A 20,176-nucleotide genomic window follows, 5' to 3' on the forward strand; every position below is an offset into this window, starting at 1 on the left:
ACAAAAATTCTTAGCAATTATATCGAAAGGCCAGCAAGACGTTGGTAAATCGACATCATAAATGTAACATCCATCCTGTACTTCATCAGTGATATTGACACTGACGAATCTTTTATAATGATTGCTATGTTCGCCGTGGGGAATTACGGAGGACGTAAAAAAGATTCTAATTTTTTGGCTGGTCACAAAAATATTAAGGAAATGATTGAAATCCAATATTGAATTATTTTTGTTTATATTTATGTCACATGATTAAAGAAACAAAAGTAAATTCAAAATATAAATAAATTATCCAAATTTACATGATTCTATGTCACAATATAAAGATTATAGAAAGCACATGCAAAAGCATTTTATAATGCAGAAGCAAAAAGTTTGAGCATTTTATTAGCGCAATTCCTTTCTCACAATTATAATATTAAAATTTTTTGTAATTGCGAAGAAACGGTGCAACTTGTACTATTAAATTATCTCATTGTATTTTAAACATATTTGTAACGAAAGATTAGATCGAAGTTAATTACATTAATACACTAATGACAGAAGGTTAGAAGAAATATAATAATAGAAGAATTATATTAATTGTATTTTGCACTTTATAATATTATTAGTTTCATAATAAATTATGATAGTCAAACTGTTCATAGTAAAGTTCCGTAATAAAATTCTTCTATAAAATAAAAGTGATGGAAAAATATTAATGTATTACATGTATAATCAAATTAATATTTAATAATCTTCCGTCGATAATGTATTAACACAAACTTTCATTTTCGTTATAGTGTATACTTTTTATCTAAAGAACCAACATAAAATATATTCACAATACGTAGACTGATTACAAAACATTTATAAATTTTAAAGCATATTTACATAATTTCATTCTCCTTTTTCAGGATAAAATATCCCTTAAATACACACAAACATATGCAATTTTTCCTTTATATAGATTTTGCTATTTTATATAGACATATTTTGATTTTTATATATAATTTAAAATTTGTATACGAAAGTAAAAAATGTCTCCCTTCTTCACTGTAGGCAAATAACTTATAATCGAGCAATATTACGCACTTATAAAGATCTATATTGTTACATCTCGCTATTTAGGAAATCTTGTATTTGATTTTGTTATAATAGAGTAGCACAATAAAGTTTTAATTTACAATTATTAATATATATCATACTTAGAAAGTATCTCTCGGTAGAAATAGCATAAAATATCTTTCATAAGAACCTGTTTATCAAATCCTTATTAAGATGCCAATAAAATTTCCTACTGTAAACTTACTGGTCTATGCTTTTTAATAATTTCCATCGAATACTTGTAAAACAAAATTCAAATTCATTATCAATATTGTGACTAAATATATGCTAGACGAGAAATCTATTACTTGTCAAATTTTGGCAATTTCTTGCAAAGGCAGAATAATTTTATGAAATATGCCTCTTCTGTTTATGTGCTGTTACAATGTTACAATTGAATATGATTTTATATGTATAATTGATTGTACGACGTTAGCTAACTTTTTAAGAAACGTCTTCCCTAAACATGAAAGCATGTATCAATGTCATTTAAAGTGATACATAAACACTATTTTTTTATTGCACTATTGCGTGCATAGTATAGAAATGCTATAATTAGTATTGTGCGATTAGAATTACATTTTCTTCACTCTTATCGAGAACAAATTGTGAGCATTAATAAATCTCCTTTTCAATTTGTTAATTCGTTCATTGGACGATTCATTCATCGAATACTTCCAAGCGAAAACCACTCAATTGTTTCGGTTGTTAAATCGATACGTCCAAGAGGTAAGCGTATTCCACCAAGAAATTCATTTTCTTGTAATGTGTCATGATTCCATATTGTAGCTTCCAGAGTTCTCTCTTTAATCACGTCTAGAGCCATTCTATATTCCAACTGTGATGAACATATACATATTATACATCCGAGAATTTTAACTCAACCAAAAAGAAACAACAGCTACTGATTTGTTTATTTAAATTCATTACCATTTCCATAAACGAAGGATGACAATTTTTCTTTACAACTTTTGTTTTTCGCTTTGTCTTTTTTGAAGGATCAGGTTTAAGATAAACTTTAACATATGTATTTGGTTCCTGACAATTTGCTACTTTGGGTAATCCTCTTGCATGATAGACCATCACATAAAATGCTCCACGTGTATAGTGAAGAGACATCTTAATTTGTCCGCTTTGTACATTGTCTCTTACAGGTTTTTCAGCCCACCAATTGCCAACTAATAAAAAAAGATGATAATGACATTTACAATATCTCCAAATATTAGATAGCCATATTGTGAAAAAAAGCATATACCTTTTACTTTACGTAAATGAATATCTGCATTTTGTTGATCTCTCAACAAAGGATGAAAGAAAGTATATACTAAATCACTTTGAGAAATTTCTGGTGCCATCTTGAATAAACTTACAAGGAATTTCTCAATATCCGCTCGTCGTTTATCAGCAACTTGCTTTATGTTAGATCTTCCAACACTTATACCACTTGGTAAGCTATGTAAAATAAATATCTATTTACATTAATCATATAATGCTATTTTTATAAATAAATATTTTACAAATAAATTATATCAATTTTTTATGAATTATGACTAATTATGATTACTCACGAAGATAAAGTAACATCTAAATTATTCTTGTAAATTTGACTTCAAAGGAACTTTTTTTTATATCGAAGATACTAATCTGATTAGATAATACGAAATATAAGATAGCACAAAATTCTGATATCATATTATAAAAATCTATCAAACAATTCAAGTAGCAATAATAAAACGCATTGTCATTTTATGTTTACACTTATTGAAATTTGTACTATTGATTGTACATTTGTTTGAAGTGTTTGAATATACATTTTATACTAAAAAGGTATGTATTATGCCTTATATACATTTTATACTAGGTATGTATTATTATCAAATTAAAAAATATATATACACATAACATTTAATTCTGCATTGTTTTAGAAAAGAACATCAAATTAAAAATGGGTATTATTAAACGTTTCCGTGCTCAAATATTGGTACAAAAAGCTTCGTCTAGAAAATCGATTGCGCCTGAATTTTATCGAAGAATATCACAAACTGCATCACAATCGCAGAAAAACATAAATAACAATATAAATAACAAGAAAACTATTAGCACTGATATTAAACAATCCAAGTCTTCATCCTAACAATAGAAAAATAAGATAAAGTAAAAAGTTATTTGCATTGGATTCAATATGTCGAATAATCTAGACTATTAGACATAAAATCTTCTGCATGATGTAGATAAATTAAATTACTATATACGCTTAATCTCTACAGATATGAATCATATATGATATTATATAAATTATTATTAATATATTATTGCTGATTAACAACTGTAATATGTACTTTAATTTATACTATAAAAATCGTGTCATAACATAAAATTGCAATAAAATATACTTTACTTACCTAGCAAGTTTTGCAAGAGGAAAATGAATGCACAATTTTTGATAAAATTCACAAAATTCCTTATATGATCGGAATAAATAAGTAGGATCTGCATGACCTTTTCGTTGTATACGCAAGATATACATATAATATTTTTCAGGATCATATCGTTTTTGGTAGCCATGCACTTGAACACTTGTTAACTGACCTTCCTGCTGCATTCTACAGTGAACATATAGACATTTTTCAAACATTCAATGTACTTTAAGAAGTATAATTTTAAATTTTAAATTTACATTTAGGAGCAAATATTAAAAAGTATATTAACAAACTTACGTATATGTACGTGGTATAAAAGATAATAATGCTCCATCATTATGGTCGCCCGAAAATCTAAGTTGTGCTAAATTATGTAGAAAAAAGTTGAACTGTGTAAACCAACTTTTAAGTGAACTTTCTATCATTCGGGCAAATGTTGCAGCTGCTTCAGGATTTGTTTGCTCTGGAAGAAGAGCTTTTTGTACGTAACTAACTGCATCCACAGTCACACCAGGAATGCCAGACGAAGTCATCTGTGAATTTGTATAATTATTCATTTTAGATTTGTTCACCAATTCTTTGATTTCAATGTCACTGAGCTTTTGTTGTATAATATGTGATTTATATAAATCAGTCATGTTATTTTTTTCAAACAATAAATCATCCATTTTTAACACCTATGCTCTTGTTTGTTAAAATTATTTATGATACAATAACTTCTATGATATTTTTAAAGTTAATATTATAACCGTTTGTTATTAATATATTGTTTGTCGCTTGTTTGCTTTACGTATAAATGATTAAAACTGCTGCATTGTTCGATATTACGGAACCTCAGACGATAAACGCTAATTAACTACGGACTGTATATAGTTTAGCGTGATAGGCGGACCACTTTCTGATAAAACGCGTGGATAGGTCCTTCCGTTGCGGTTTTATTGTTGTCATAACTTAGTAATGGTTTAAATTATACTACCAGCAAAAAAAGTTCAAACTATCCTTTTGCCTTTTTAATTCAATTTTGTAAACAATTAGGTCTTTTATAGTAAACGACTAGACTACTGTCTAATAATATTTCGATATAAATTTTTAAATTGTAATGGCACAAAATCCTTAACATATACAATATAACAGGAATAGACGTACCAATCCAAAAAGATGAAGAATTAGATTTCCATGCTTCCGCACTACATTAAATGCTTGACAACACAAATCCACGAAATGATGGAACTTGGCTGATGGCTTGTCTCCACCATTTATAACATAGGCCATATCAGATGTCAATACAAATGGTGTCCTATCCCTAATTAAAAACATGAAAGATTATAATTTAATTTTATAAGTAGTGAATACATATAAATAAGGATACATTTACCTTTTAAAATTTCCAAACATTTGAGCATCACCTAAGAATTTCCCAAAATCAATATGAAACAGGTGACCTGATGTTTTTAACATAATATTGTCGTTATGTCTATCACAAATTCCTAAGATATAGGTAGCAACACTATAACCCGCACAAGATGCAGTAAAGTTTTCTACTGCTCGTTCATACTCCAACTCTGAAGGATTATGTTTTGCCAACCATTCGGCAATAGGTCGATCTTTAAATGATCCAGTTAGTCCAAACTCAACCTGTATTTTTCTCAATGTTTCTGCATTTGTAACCATTTCTATCATCCCACGTTTGTATCCAGTAGGTACGCAAGCAAATGTTACCATTTTAAGATCAAGACCTTCTTTTAACCAAAGTTTATCCATTATGCGCATCATTTGAAGAGTTAACATATCTTGTTGTAAATCGTCTCCAACCTTAAAGATTATTTTAGTATAAAATAAATCATAATAAATTATAACAGTAGGTATTTGTTAACTGAACATACTTTAAAAATCGCTGGACAAATTACATCATCACAGCTAATAAAGTTGATTTTCAATGGAAGTGTAAATGATGAAAAGTATGAGCAACTTTGTACATTTATACCAAATACTTGTTTACTAGGGGACAACGGTAAACAGGTGCCATCATCTTCCATTAATTGACAATGTATATTTTGTAAACCAATTTTGAGCGCATCTAGTCGTAATGATTCTTTCGTTTGCTTAATATTTTCCGCTACTTCATATAAATTCTACAATATTATGAGTTACACCGTTAACATTTGCTAATTTATACAAAAATATACGTTAAAGAAAGAAGGAAAGGAAAAATTTTACTTTAACGAGTAATTGTTGCGTAAGAAAACTATTTCTTAGTGCATCCCCAATGACGGCTAGTAACGCTCGTAACATCAATTGTAACCTTCTATGATAACGTGCTGAACTAATATTTTTATCATCCTCTGGTGTAGTTTCAGCAGAATTCTGAAAATAGAGTATACTAAATATACTTGTTTAAATTTCTAAACTAAAAGAAAATTATTCCAATCTGAATTACTTGAGGACTTTGTCCTGGTAACGCTTGCGTTAGTAACCAATAGATGTGATGAGCTACCCGTGGAGAAAGTAAAGCTCGTTCTAATAAAAACTTTGTAAGAGGGGACGTTTCATATGTTTCGTGCTTCAACGCTTGTAATAATTGAGGTAAGTAATCTACAAGTTCATCATTACTCAGTTCTCGAATCCATCCAACTGCCATTTCTCTAACTTTCATATCTGGAAAACTATAAAGTATCTTTGATTAGTTGTACAATTATCAACAATCTCACATACATATATATATATTTAGTACATTGAAACATATATATTTAAAACATTAAAATATATATACCAAGGTAACAATAATTGCAGAGCTTGGACAGGAGGTAAAGGACTCCAAATTCTAAGAGATGCATGAAGATCAGGCAAACATGCCCAATCCCAACTATGTGCAGCCAAAAGTACTTTAGGTAAAGCTTCAGGTCTATTGTGCAAATAATGTCGTTTTTCCCATAGAATTTCTCTTTCTTCAACAAGTGGTCTATTAAAAAATTAATTAATTAATTAATAGATATATAGATAGTTTATTATTAATATTTGTAATTAAAAAATATATGTATACCTTGAAAATGTAGTTTGCTGTGTGATATCTATTAATAATTCTTGTGTGTTCTGATCCAATGAATTAAAATCAAGAGATTCTACATCATAATCACGTAATTCTGTAGGAAATAATACTCTGCCACCATAATCAGGTAATTCTACACCAATAATAGCATGCGTATCTCCATGAGGATGAATCCCAGCTGCTGGGGCTGGGCCTAATCTTTTATCAGCAATTGCTGGCCAAAGTGACAAGAAAAAGCTTCCTTGACTCATAACTCTGTAAGTAAAAATATAAAAAAACATATAGTAAAATACTTTCTCACTTCAATAGATGTAATCAATTACCCTTCATAATCGAAAAATTGTATAGCTCCCCATCCCAATTCTTCTTTTTGCATGGTATTTTCTGCTGATGAATTAGATTCATGATCAGTAGGTTGCAATGTACGGCCATATAAAACTAACACTAATCTTGCTTCTCTTGGTACTTGACATACGCTTATCCCACGAAATTCTAGCCTTTTATACAAAAAAGAATATATACTAATAGTTAATTTTATTATTAATAGTAATAGAAGTAATAAAATAATAGTAATATTTTTTATTAATTAAAAGTAATAGTAATGTTATTTAATAGTGGCTTTTAATTTTATTACCATGAATTAAATAAAATTCTTGGATGAAAATTAGAACTGACTGCCATAGGTTCAGATAAAACTGGATTTCCAACAGGTCTTGTTCCGTGAAATATTTGAGCTGCGATGATATAATCGTCATGTTTCCATGATCCTGGCAGTCTATGTAATGCTCCAACACGAACTAGGATGGTATCTAATACCTCAGACGATATTAATGTATCTATCATACAAAAATATAATAAAATTAATCATTTCTATAATTCATTATCTGTCAAAATGAAATTTTATAATTCTAATGTTCTTACTTGTTGGAACTTCTCCCCTGCTATTTAATTCAAAATCAACCCTAAATGCATGACAGTAAGTTTCTACAAGATCTTGAATTGCATCGCGAATTTTTCGACAATGAGATGCAATAACATCTGGAAATTTTGTTCTTAATGTCACTACGGAATAATCACCATCTTCATGCAGAATTTCTGGTTTCTTGCATTCTATATTTGTTGTATGAACTTGGGGTAAAAATTGACAACATGCATTTACGAAATTATCAACAGCTTCGGTAATTTCAAATGTCTCTATGTTTCCCATTAATGCACATACTGCTTTTACTGCTTGGACAACACTACGGGGTTGCAATTGTGGTAAAAGGCTGGAACCATGATTAGTAGTTGCTAATTGTATGGCAGCAGTTTCCACGCGTTCCATTTCTTTTTCTACAGTTTCTACAATTTTTTATATGAAAATGCGTAACTATTACTTAAATATGTCACATTTTTTTTCATAAAAATTTCATTTCATAAAAATTATTTTTTGTTTTCATACCTAATAAAATAAGAAGTGTATCGTACGAAATAGGTTGTACTGGTTCATTTGGAAGAATATCTTCTAACTTGAGACATTGATCACGATTATCATCTTGGAGCTTTAAACAAAATTGTGTACGTATAACATTAATTATTAATTAAGATATCCTTACATTCAAAAAAATACTTACTGTTCGTGTTATAGACCGTTTTATTTGCGCTTTAGTTAGGATAGCTAATTCAATGTCTTTTTCTAATTTGATACATTGATGTATATATTCGTACTGAGCTAAAGTTGTATTAGATGCAAAATATTCTGCTAAACCCCATACTCTCAGACAATATTTCTCTATATTTACTATATCTTCATCTTCTAAGGAACAAGCGACATTAAGAATAACATGCTCAACACTACAATTTACTGAAAAAAGATATTTTATGTGTTAAATTGTTGAAATTTATTTCATAATTTTTTTATTATAAATTCTATGTGTGTAAACTTACCATCGCATGTAAAAGAAATGGACGGAGTATTTTCGTCAGAATCCATTAACTGTGGATGTACAACTAATTTTATACTTGTGCCTTCAGGATATAAACTTTCCATCATTGGACTGATTACATGTCCAATGTTTGTACTGGGATCATTGAACGGAAATTCACCTAAACATATTTTGTCAATTAATATACATGTATTGTAAATTCTATAAAAATACTAAATTGTTTACTTATACTTTACTAACTTCGAACAGATTTGATCATGTCATAGAAAGCTCTAAGATCGCAATCATGAAGTGATGGTCTAGTTTTTCTCATTGTTACATTTTCATACAAGCGTGTTTGTCGTTTCTGTAATATAAACGATGAAGATTATTAAAACTTTAGTTATTAATTATTCATTTAAGTAATTAAACATTTAAAATAATTTTACTCTTCTATCTAAGGAAGTTCTTCTTCTTTCAATAGTATTCCAAGCTGATGAATTTCTAGGAGGTAGTGGTGGTGGTGCAGCTGGAGATACTGCTGGAGATTTAGCAGACTTTTCCACAGCAACATATACTGGATCTGAATTAACACTTTCATTTGTGCTATACATGTAATCGAAAGGATCGAATGGATCATACACTGATCCACTCACTTGCGATTGCATTTCTGCTTAAACATATCATATTATTATTATTAGATATTTATACAATTACTTTATTTTATTTATAAAATTTCAATAAAATATTACCATCTTTATGTCCCTGTGTGCTATCATTCTGATCTTCAATCTTAACAAGTAATGGATCAAATGCTTCTAGTACACTAACCCGAACATTTGTTTTATCATCTACTTGATCAAAAGAACTCAAATCTATAAGATTATTATTTGGCTTCTTCTCTATCACTTTTAATACATTCAGCTGTTCGTCATCCATACAAAATGTAGGTTTTTGGACACCACATATAGAAGGAGTAATACTTGGTCTATAATTCATAGGTAATGGAGGTATCTGCAAAAAATTATTAAAATTTATTCTTTAAAAAAATGATGAATATTATTGAATGTTTGTCTTTTAAAAAATTTCTATAAAAAATAAGTTACAGATAAACTTAAAACTAATATTTTTATACCTGACATTATTAAATTGATAGTTGAAGATATTAAACTGAACGTAAGATTTATACATAATATATACCTGAGAATGAGTAAGAAAAAAATTTTTTAAATCATTAAGATTCCATGCAGGCTGCAAGAATCATTAACAAAATTATTGTTACAACAAAAAAAAAAAAACATATTCCACATTAACCACTAAATACTGATGAAGATATTATGATATTTACCTGTGGCGTTATATCAGGTACATTACTGTTAATACTACTAGATCTTGACATAACAGGACTAATTTTTGGAGTTCCTGGTGTACAAGGCGCAGTGGAAGATCTAGGCCCTGGGGAAAGTGATTGATATCGGAAGTCTCGAGAATGATAACCTGCAGAACTAATGCTACGTGACACTCTCCCTTGTTTTTTCAATAATGAGGGATGAGTTTCCCATCTTGGCTCTACAGTCGCTTTTCTGCTATGGAAAAATAATTATTAATTAATAACTATTAACTAATAATTCTCCAATGTTTTTATAAAATTTATAATTTGTCAGAGTGATTAATTGTATTCTTACGAAGGTGGAGGTGGAGGTGAACAATAATCATTTAAATTATCTTGCTTCACTGGACTTGTAAATGTAATCAAATCAGCAGTATGTTCTTGACTTGTGGTGGCTGTTGTTGAATTTCTTCTAGATGGAACTGGTGGCGGTGCTAATATCACAGCATTTCTAGATTGATTAGTATTACAGGAACCAGGCCTTGGTCTACTTCTACACTGAAATCTACATAATTTTTGTTATTATAAATTCATTTTAATTTGTGCAATAAATATATGGTAAAATAAAAATGATACAAATTTCATTTACTTTTCGGTTTGTGGTGTATTATCTCTTTCTGATGAACTACTATGCACAGTGCTGTTTCCATCACTCTGTGGAACACATTGTTGCTGAATATTATTAAAATCTGATCGTTGCTTTTGTAATTTAAATTTTTCTAGTGCCAGACTTTCCAAACTCATTGCCTGAGCAAGTTCTAAATCCTCTTGGAATTGACGTTCATAATCAATCACCGCAGATCTTTGAGTACTTGTATTTCTACTGTAGTGTGACATCTAAAATTAAATTAAAAACTTGTTACTACATTATAGAATGACGGAAGCATGAAGAAAATTAATATATATATGTATATATATTCAAGATGTAAATATGACAAACTAGTATGAGTAAGCTACTAATAATATAAACATAATACATATATTTTAAATATACTTTAACCTATACCTGAAGTGCATTCACGTAAGTATTTTCATACATTGTTAACGAAATTAAATTAAACAATAACATTAATTTATTAATACAATAACATAGTTTTATGTTATTATTATATATCTTACTAATTTACACATATATGTATCTTAATAATGTAGTTCTATGTATTAAAATTATGTGATGAAGAAGATAAAAAAAGTATATAAAAAAGAAATTTCTCAATATTGGCTGCAATTATGTATCACATGAATTAATAAAAGTGAAAGAAACATATTGTTGGTATAGACCTTATCATTTAAAGGGCTGCATTATCAATTTAAAGTTCCAGGAGTATTATGCGTCTAGGTAAACAGATTTACGGCTCACCCTAGCATTATTTTCAGCGAAGTGTCTCGCTGTTGAAAAATCTTCAAGCAAAAGACCAATACAGTCTGAGAAAAAGCACTGTCACCTAATCAAGGAAATGACATTTTCAATCGTATAATTAGCTGTCGTGTACAAACGACCTACTGTACTAACTGTACACACGTAGATACTATGTGTATACAAATCGAAAAGTGCACTGACTTGAAGCTGCTGCCACGGATAGACAATGTACTGGTAGAGTAGAAGTAGAAGACACAATAAGTGTATCGTATGTACATACAATGAATGTATCGTATATACGTGCACGATACGTCTTACAATCAATACAACGATACGATGTAACGAAAGACTGGTTATGGTGCGGATGTAATTGAAAGTGGTGACGGTATACAGTTAGGTTACATTAACTCTTTCCGGTGTATCGACTATTTGGATGGTTAATCTATTTAACCTGGACGGCGAACCTTATTTGATTAAAGCTGATTTATACATGGAACGCGTAGGATTGTTTACAGTTAGGAGTATCTATCTATCTATATATATATGTATATATAAGTATATATAAGTTTGTGTTAGTAATATGTATAGCTCTATGTGAACCTTCTTATGCGAAAGATTATGTCCGTTAATTTTATTCTTTTTTAATACAAGATGTCTAGTTGTGGTATAATAGAGAAGAGGATAATTTTAAATAATTTTGGAGGATAATTTTGTGGGAAAAAATAAGCCGAAAATATGGAATAACATTTTTTCATATGGTGCTCTATTTTCGAGAAAATAAAAATTGAAAATTTGTCAAATTGTGTCAAGTAGTGTTGATACATCGGATCATGCATCCCGATTTTATGCATATAGGTTGCCAAAATCGGTCTTCATTTGTAATCGATCTGCTAAACGAAACATTTGATCTCTTTCGCACATCGGTTATTTATTGTCTATAACAATAACACATACACGGATTCAGATATTTGTCGTGTATTAATACACGTATGATATTTATTATATTAATACATTATAATGTTTAATGCATAAAATGTTTACAAAAATATAAAGGTTTCATTTGTGTAACAATATCATTTTCAAAAACAGTGCAATAACACTAACTATAAATACGACCCATTAAGAATGTACAAAGTAAATTATCCCGTTCATAATTACTAATAATTATAAATATATTACTGATGGTAACCTAAAATATCACTGAAAATTAACTATTGTAGAAAGTAACACTAATAATTTTTAATAAATATTCATGAAATATAAGAATAAAAAAAAAATAAAATATAAAAAGTGAGATTAAAATTGTTCTACTGGCCGCATTAATACTAAGATAGTTAATAATATTGATAATTTCTTTGAGGTATTTTAAGTACACGACAGACATTGGTGGTGTCCTTTTTTAAATTTTGCAAGTTTAAGAGTATTGTATGATTTTAAGCCAGAATCCTTTTTCGCTAGTTGTCACGAGACTTCGTCTACTAAATTTTATCGGCGTTATCGTTCTCTCGCATGTTTCCACTCTGTGCTTTCTGAGAAACGAAATTATCCCCACTTTGATTTGTAGCAATGCGAACCGCATACCTGAAACAAATGCAGTGCCGTTAATATAACAATGTAATCTTTCTGACGTCATTTGATATAGTGTATTGTAGGTTATTCATCACTAATGATTTGTTACAAGTTGTGATCTATGCTAGATCGCAATAAATCATGTTAGTATCTTACTATAGTATGCTACCATATTGCGTGATAAATGCAAAATTGATGTATAATTTATATAATTGATAATAATGACTTAAACGAGTTGACAAACAGTAAAAAAAGCATTTAAATTTTAAATTTCTTATTGATAAGTAAAGATATCTTTTTATATGGAATTTTGTGATAGTTTTTTTATTGCTTTTCATATTTAAATTTACACAATGGACAATTTTTCATCTTAAAATATTTGTAGTCTATGATGTTCACTATTTCAAAAATAATTTTTTAAAAATATTATTTATACATTTTTGAATGTTCAGCTTATTTTTAAACAGTAAAGTTAACTGAAATATAATATTTAATATACCTATGCAATTTCGAGGTCCCTCGCCAAATGGAAGATACGTATAAGGATGCCTGGTTCGTTTATTTTCTTCTGTAAATCTTTCGGGATCAAATGTTGCTGGATCCGGGTAATAATCTGGATCATGGTGAAATCCATAAATTGGTATGATCACCCGAATGCCTACTGGTAATTCAACTTTACTTCCTGGTATTTGGTATTGGTGCTCGCATCTTCGGGATAGCATTGAAGCTGGAGGATATTTCCGTAGCGTTTCTGAGAAGAATTTAGTAGATTACACTATGTTTTCAGTAATATTACATTAAAAGCTTAGATGAATTTTGGACATAAATAATCATTTAATAATGAAATCCTATTATAATAATAATTCTATAATAAAATAATTTGTTTTCCAGCATTTATTTCCTAGTTTATTATAATAAATTGCAGTATTATACCTATAACTTTGATATTCCGTAATTAACAAAAATCCTTGAAGGAAAAACAATTTTTTCTTTAATATTTCTTTGGTTCTTTTAACTCCTAATTTTAAAAACTTTTTTCATTTGTTCAGTTAAATCAATATCCTGCTCAATTTAAGCACGAACGTGTATGACGAACGAAATAACGTGTATGACGAAAACAATTGCTTTTCGCGTGGAGGTGTTAAGTAAACAAGGCCAACTTCGTCTCTTTTTAAATCGTTCTATTTATATCTCACTGTGGGTGGAATAAGAACTTAATCAATGACACAGTGCAATTGAAGGTCATAGTAAAACACAAAAAGATTACAATCATGAGGATGAAGATATGCATACATAAACATTTATATGGAATATAAAATCTAAATAAAATCTGAAATCTGTTATAAAGATCTATTGCCTATTTTATCACCTAAATTTTCTGTTCTTAACAAATTTTGTACGCTAAGTAATTGGTAATTATAACAAGGATAATTGTAATAAAATTTATAGCATACTTATAATGGTTACGCTCTGTACTAGTAATATTTCATAAAGTAACTTTGATAAAATAATTAATTCATTTTGTTAAAAGATCGAGAAATTGTTGAAATTCTAGTAATATCTTGAGATAGATATTTCCGAACTTTTCAAAGAGATAAGTAACTTGAAGAAATCGACTTCTCAGAAACTAATGATGACAAGCAACATACTATATCAACACAGCAAATAATAGGAGTAATCATTACAAGAATATCTTATGACACATTTCAAGGTATGCAATTTACGTGCAATCAGGTCAAAGAAAATGCATTTATACCTGCAATAACCATATCAAGATACTTCATGTCTTGGATAGCATCGTAAGACAGTTTGCCATTTCTGCTGTCAATGGCGTCTTGTATATCGCGTCTCGTTTTTTCCTGAATTTCTGTATTTAACGCCAACTCGTGAAGACAGAAAGCTATGGTGTTCGAGGACGTTTCATAACCGGCAGCGAAAAACACAAACGCTTGCGCTGCAATGCTGTTCTCGTCCAATTCTATAAATAACGATACTATACATGATAAAGCATGTGGACAAAAAATTTCTTTATCGGTCACCAGTTTGATAAACTTTCAATATGGACACTCCTAATCGTAAGAAGAAAGCTATTTTGTAATTTTTGATCGCTAATTGTGAATCGTGAATCGGCATAATTATGAATTAGATTATTATGAAACGACGTATTTTGAAATATTTATGGATAAGTATGTATAGGGAAAATATAATTTTAGACATTTTCAAAGTAAATAAAAAATAAATAAGAAATTAACAAAGTAATTTCGGATTGCTTTCCAAATATAAAATCTTCTAATTATTTTAGACAATACTAATTTTGTTAGAAAATTAATAAATAAGCTATTGATATACGTAACACTGTGATGTAACCAACGTTAACTGTGAATTTTAATTACGAATTGATAAAGCTCCTCTTATACGTAGTTAATGAAACGTTTCATTAAAGGAGCTGCTACATTTCACTGACATTACGTGAATCTTGCAGCGGCTATATGTATAAAGCATTTACTGTCAATCTTATCCTGATTAATTTTTACAAAATGATATCGTTTGTGGTTAGTCATTACAAGTACTGGAAGTGTACAGCAAATAGTTCACTTATTGACTGAAGGAGACTTATCAATTATGTAACTCTCTTCTTTCATTGATACAATTAAGTTATTCAGAACCGATAGAAGCCAATATAGAGCAAACGCTAACAGCAGCGAATACATTACATTTATCGATATTTCTTTATATAGTGCCAAGTTCATTTATACAAAAAATATTAACTGATATAACAACTTTCTAACAAGCATAGTTGTACAAAAAACGTGCATGTTACTTGGCATTGGTCTGCCAAAAAAATGTGTGTCGCAGTGAAACGGTGCAGCAGTATCAAGCACATACCAGACCACATGTTAAGGCGAACGACAACATTTCTCTCGTAAAGCGTACGATTTATCTTCGTATAAAGTAATCTATATAAACGATAGGAGCAAGCCGATACACCCATACGACAGTTTATCCTGTTGCTACTTGCTACGATTTCGCAAGAGTTTTTGTGTTTTTCGTCTTCAAATTCTACCTATTATCATTAGGTTGTGAATGTTTATGCAAATGTGCATTTTTATGAACGTAATTGAGGAAATGCGTGTTCCGTGCATTTTATCAGCTTTCTACGTTATTTCATTTTCTATATTTATGTTGTACTTCTAAACATTGTGTTTATCTAATTTTCTATACTATTCATTTATTTCCCATAAATACATAAACATCCACAATTTAAACACCATTAATCTTCATATTTAACAACGTACCTATCTCTTCAGTAATTTCCTCATCTTCGTCATTGCAAACTTGTCCATTTCCACACTCGTCCAATGTTCCTTTATTTTTCAATTCAATTAACAGGTCCATAAAGTCGTGTCTCTTAATACCATGTTCCTCTCGTTCGTTAATCATCTGCGACACTACATTCTTGAAAAATTTGCTTACCTCAGGATCTATCACTTGAACATCCAAAAATTTGTACAATTTTGGCATGGCTGTTCTAAGCATTCTCCAGAGGGTAGCTGTGTAACTTGGTTTCGAGAGTTTCTTAGCAGCCCTGTGAAACTCGGATTCCTCATCGGTGAGAGCATTTATTTGTATGCCAAAAGCACAGCTGCCAATGACGTCTATCGTAAATTTTGCCGCTAGCTCGCGAATCTCAAATGGACGATGGGTCTCGGAGGACGCGTCGATTAATTTTTGAAACTCCTCGCCGCACTCGGCCAGCAGGTAGAACATTCTTTTCAATTTGCCGGATGAAAAGGCTGGGGTCAGTTTGGATCTCAGGCTCTTCCATCTTTTTCCTTCTAGGTTGAACAAGTGGGCAGATAACGAGTCCTAGGAAACGGTTATTCATTTAAATTAATTGTAATTTATGTTTTTCTATTATGTATTTATATATATTATGTATTTTATGGTTATTTCAGATCTATTCTAATATTCTGTGTATATATGTTGTTACAACGTACGACGATCTTCAATTTTGCATTTTTTACAAATAATCTATATCAATAATAAGATTCTAATCTATTTTGTATTGTTATCGTTAAATATAACTAAATTTTCAATTTTAAATTCATTCAAGTTTTCTATTAGCTTTAGCAGAACGAAATTTGTTCTCATATTTAAAATACTTATCATGGTTAGAACCCGTTATGGGCACGACCAATTTACATAACAAAACATTTTCCTTTTACCTGTGAGTTTACCGGTATTCCACGGTTCGTGAAGCAAGCGAAGCTTTTCACGCAAATGTCTTTCACGAGGTCTGGGTCCCGTAGGATCAGCACAGGCGACGTAACACGGAACGCTCCGAAATACCTCTCGTCTCTGAACCACTCATACATATCTTTTATACCTTCTGGTAACGATTTTTGGAACAATAGCAACGACGCAAAATTTCCAAATAATACTGTAGGTTTTCGGAAAGGGACGCCACGGTTCTTCCAAAAATCGAATGTCGACGTAAGAAAACAATATAAAATACCTAGCAATAATCCTGGTAATAGAAATTTCTCCAAAATACTCCACATTTTGAATTCGCTACAGAGTTCTTTTCGAAATACAAATATAAAATTATTTTTCCAAATCAATAACTATGACGTTCTTCTGTTCCTTCTTTATTTATAAAATTGAGCAATATATTCGCTACATGTCATCTCATAATCTTCGTTGTTTTTCTGCTTTTTAAATAAATTTTCGTGCACTATATGTATATTCGAGACCAAACATTTAAATAGGTGTAGCAATCTTTTACGAATGTATTATGTGTGTTATACTTTCATATTTTACAATCTCATTAGCATTGTAACGAGGTAGCTATGAGGAAAATGTTGCATATAACGCGTACAATATAATACATAGCAATTGTGTATGGCAAGTGTTCCGATACTTTTATGAACCGCGTTAAAAGATTCTTCCCTTTTTTGATTCAACAGTCGTATACATAATGTATTACGTCTGGAGCGGCGGATATCGGTTCAACGTTATCGTCGCGAGGTCAATAGTATAAAACAAAGGATTACTCGACGTTTGTCGTGGCAGTTCTCGAATTACGCAGTTCGATACTCCGATCGAATCCTTGGAGTTGTTTATAGAAGTACACTTGTCGACTGACTCACGAACGCAGTATTTGCACTCTCTTGTTTCTCCCAGTGAAATGTCAGTGATGAACGCTCGTTCAACTGTTCACTGTTCGCACGCGCAACTGACGTTTCGTGCGAGCACGTGATTATCAGGCTGTCGAATTCAACGTTCGAATGCTAAGCGAGCGTTAATTCGTTCCGTTTAACACCATTTCGAATATTAATATCGTTCCACTAATCGATTCCTGTAATTTTACTGCGTGTGCATTTTATCGACTTACACGTCGATTTTGAACGTCGAATCGAGATGTTATGCTTCCTATGATCACTGAAACAACGTATGTAATTTTAAAATTTCCTACAAACTACAATTGGTTATCACTTTGAATTAATTTTACACTTTTGTCTATTTCACGCATACAAAACAACATTAGTTTTTAAGCGGGAAGAATGTAATCAACCACATAAATTCACAACAATTCACTATCGAAGTTACGCAACTATAAACGATTGTATGATGTATCGGATTTAATGAGGTTAAGGCATACTGCACAAGTTTGGGGACAACAAGAAGAATAGGAAAAGGAAGAAGAGCGAAAGAAAGGAAAGAAGAAGAGGGAAGGGGACGCCTATCGTTCTCACCGAAAGCTAACCTCCCACCGACTGGAAATCATGAACGTACGCACGCACGCATTTATAGAGACCTTGTGCTCCTGCTCCGGCTCGGGTTCGTATCCAAACTCGTGTTCCGGTCGAGAGCCGCTCGTTTATCTTCAACAGCTTTTCGTTCCCTCTCTCTGCTACCCGGATAATTAGCCCCAAGATGTATGCTCGTTTTTACGCACGAATTTCCGTTTAAAAATGATCGATATCATCTTAAGTTTGTATAGCTTCTGTTTGCGTGAGACTTTTTATTCATCGCCACCGTTAATAAACCGAGGCTATCAATTATGATCTTTTAAAAACTCTGTATTATATTGCTGTCATAACGGTTAAAATTTTGATGTTATTATATGAGAAATTCTTATGGTTATATAACATGGTTATGATTCGCTAATATCGTTGTTCTTTTAAAATTTGATTTTCTTGTAATTTTAACATCTTTATCTTGAAATTGGTGTTTAGGAGTGTTTTTAGTTGTTAAAAGTTTAGCGTTAAGTGATTTAGTATCAATTAATGTTCCAGTGTTTTGATACCATAATATTGTATTATTTTGTTATTACTATTATTATTATTGTTGTTGTTGTTGTTATTATTATTATTATTATATGAAATTTAGTAATTTTGCATATCATACGCATTTTATGCATTCTTGCATCTTCAACTGAACGAGTACCAATCAAGTCATATATAAATGTAAAAAATATAACAAGTTAATCAAGTTATTTATTTTGTATTTTATATTTCATATTTTATATAGGGGAGATTATTAACTGTAGCTCTTATTTTATCGTTCGGATGTAAAATATGAAATAAAATTAAATAACTCAACGTTTTACTTTAATCTGACTCACATAATGATATCATATAAGGACGAACACGTAAAAATATGATACGAAGTGGCAAGAAATGCAACTAAAAGAGAAAGACTAATCCGCGAAAGCGTGAAGTCATGCGGAAATTTCAGAATGCGTTATATGCAGAGATAACGTAGTCTACTTCGTTTTGAACGCGTGTCTGTCGACAATCTGTAACAAATGAAAATAGATCTTACTTTTACTACGAGATTGTGATCTCTCCTTCCACTGCTTTTAGAATGAAAACAGATGGTTGAGCATGGGGGACCTGGTTCGACTCCTTCCTGCGTGCCTTTCTCTACCTTCTATCTCCTTATGATGTATGCGACTAGGTTACCAGAAAAAAAAGAAAAAATTAAAAGCAACACGAATGAAAACTCGTAGCCACAATATGCAGCCGATTCTTTTTTTCATTTGCAATTTGTTTCCTCGTGTTATTATTATTTATTAGACGAAATGATAGGTTTTCTTTAATACTGTAAATTAAGATTAGATTAGGTTTCTACATAGATGTAATGCTCATGCGTGTATGTTTTATGAACAAGTTGTTGCTGGGTGATATTTATAGAAAGAATGTTCCGATTTATGAAATGAATGTAAAGTAATTTGAAATTGAATAAGTGTATTTCTGGTTTCTTAAAAGTTAAAATTGGTTGTCTTTGGTATGTTTCATAAATCTGAAATTGAAATTCGCCCTTAAAAGTATGACAAATTTTGCTCTGCACGTAAACAGATAGAATCTATACCATTTCATGATTGATTACATCATA

General features: G+C 30.4%; 2 protein-coding genes and 1 long non-coding RNA gene across 10 annotated transcripts; 1 reads left to right on the forward strand and 2 right to left on the reverse strand.

The window, feature by feature from the left end:
- Positions 1–218: 218 nt before the first annotated feature.
- LOC126917586 (phosphatidylinositol 4-phosphate 3-kinase C2 domain-containing subunit beta) lies at positions 219–11,782 on the reverse strand. 6 transcript variants are annotated; one of them, XM_050724619.1, is made up of 27 exons: positions 11,408–11,782; positions 11,207–11,291; positions 10,436–10,683; positions 10,142–10,351; positions 9,805–10,042; positions 9,657–9,707; positions 9,209–9,470; positions 8,906–9,126; positions 8,718–8,823; positions 8,479–8,637; positions 8,166–8,395; positions 7,994–8,093; positions 7,474–7,893; positions 7,187–7,388; positions 6,876–7,049; positions 6,547–6,807; positions 6,277–6,465; positions 5,944–6,169; positions 5,724–5,870; positions 5,390–5,638; positions 4,882–5,318; positions 4,653–4,809; positions 3,804–4,039; positions 3,489–3,689; positions 2,342–2,538; positions 2,017–2,264; positions 219–1,924 (listed from the first exon to the last, which is right to left on the reverse strand). In XM_050724619.1, exons 3-27 carry the CDS (start codon positions 10,681–10,683, stop codon positions 1,751–1,753), a joined length of 5,343 nt encoding a protein of 1,780 aa, XP_050580576.1. In that variant the 5' UTR covers positions 11,207–11,291; positions 11,408–11,782; the 3' UTR covers positions 219–1,750. The 6 variants fall into 6 exon arrangements, with proteins under 6 accessions (XP_050580576.1, XP_050580575.1, XP_050580577.1 ...); XM_050724618.1 differs by having other exon boundaries at positions 11,128–11,291; XM_050724620.1 differs by having other exon boundaries at positions 9,805–10,039; positions 11,128–11,782.
- A 383-nt stretch (positions 11,783–12,165) lies between these two features.
- LOC126917588 (cytochrome P450 6B5-like) lies at positions 12,166–18,829 on the reverse strand. Of its 3 annotated transcripts, none has more exons than XM_050724625.1 (6): positions 18,594–18,829; positions 17,002–18,217; positions 16,072–16,642; positions 14,532–14,753; positions 13,275–13,526; positions 12,166–12,787 (listed from the first exon to the last, which is right to left on the reverse strand). In XM_050724625.1, the coding sequence occupies exons 2-6, from the start codon at positions 17,335–17,337 to the stop codon at positions 12,621–12,623; spliced, it is 1,548 nt and encodes a 515-aa protein (XP_050580582.1). In that variant the 5' UTR covers positions 17,338–18,217; positions 18,594–18,829; the 3' UTR covers positions 12,166–12,620. The 3 variants fall into 3 exon arrangements, with proteins under 3 accessions (XP_050580582.1, XP_050580581.1, XP_050580584.1); XM_050724624.1 differs by having other exon boundaries at positions 18,532–18,829; XM_050724627.1 differs by lacking the exons at positions 14,532–14,753; positions 18,594–18,829 and having other exon boundaries at positions 17,002–18,330.
- LOC126917596 (uncharacterized) lies at positions 18,090–19,380 on the forward strand. The gene is made up of 2 exons (XR_007711003.1): positions 18,090–18,227; positions 18,324–19,380. It is a non-coding gene; the product is annotated as an uncharacterized LOC126917596 (long non-coding RNA).
- Positions 19,381–20,176: the final 796 nt, after the last annotated feature.

The sequence above is a fragment of the Bombus affinis genome, chromosome 6 (genome assembly GCF_024516045.1).
Source record: "Bombus affinis isolate iyBomAffi1 chromosome 6, iyBomAffi1.2, whole genome shotgun sequence".
In the NCBI taxonomy this organism is placed as follows: Eukaryota; Metazoa; Arthropoda; class Insecta; order Hymenoptera; family Apidae; genus Bombus; species Bombus affinis.

Coding starts and splice junctions, on each gene's coding strand:
- LOC126917586 (XM_050724619.1), bottom strand. CDS start 10,683: ATGTCACACTACAGTAGAAATACAAGTACTCAAAGATCTGCGGTGATT. Junction 10,352..10,435: donor AATACACCACAAACCGAAAA/GTAAATGAAATT, acceptor AAAATTATGTAG/ATTTCAGTGTAGAAGTAGAC. Junction 7,894..7,993: donor TACACTTCTTATTTTATTAG/GTATGAAAACAA, acceptor AAAAAATTGTAG/AAACTGTAGAAAAAGAAATG.
- LOC126917588 (XM_050724625.1), bottom strand. CDS start 17,337: ATGTGGAGTATTTTGGAGAAATTTCTATTACCAGGATTATTGCTAGGT. Junction 16,643..17,001: donor GAATACCGGTAAACTCACAG/GTAAAAGGAAAA, acceptor ACCGTTTCCTAG/GACTCGTTATCTGCCCACTT. Junction 14,754..16,071: donor GGAAATTACTGAAGAGATAG/GTACGTTGTTAA, acceptor CGTTATTTATAG/AATTGGACGAGAACAGCATT.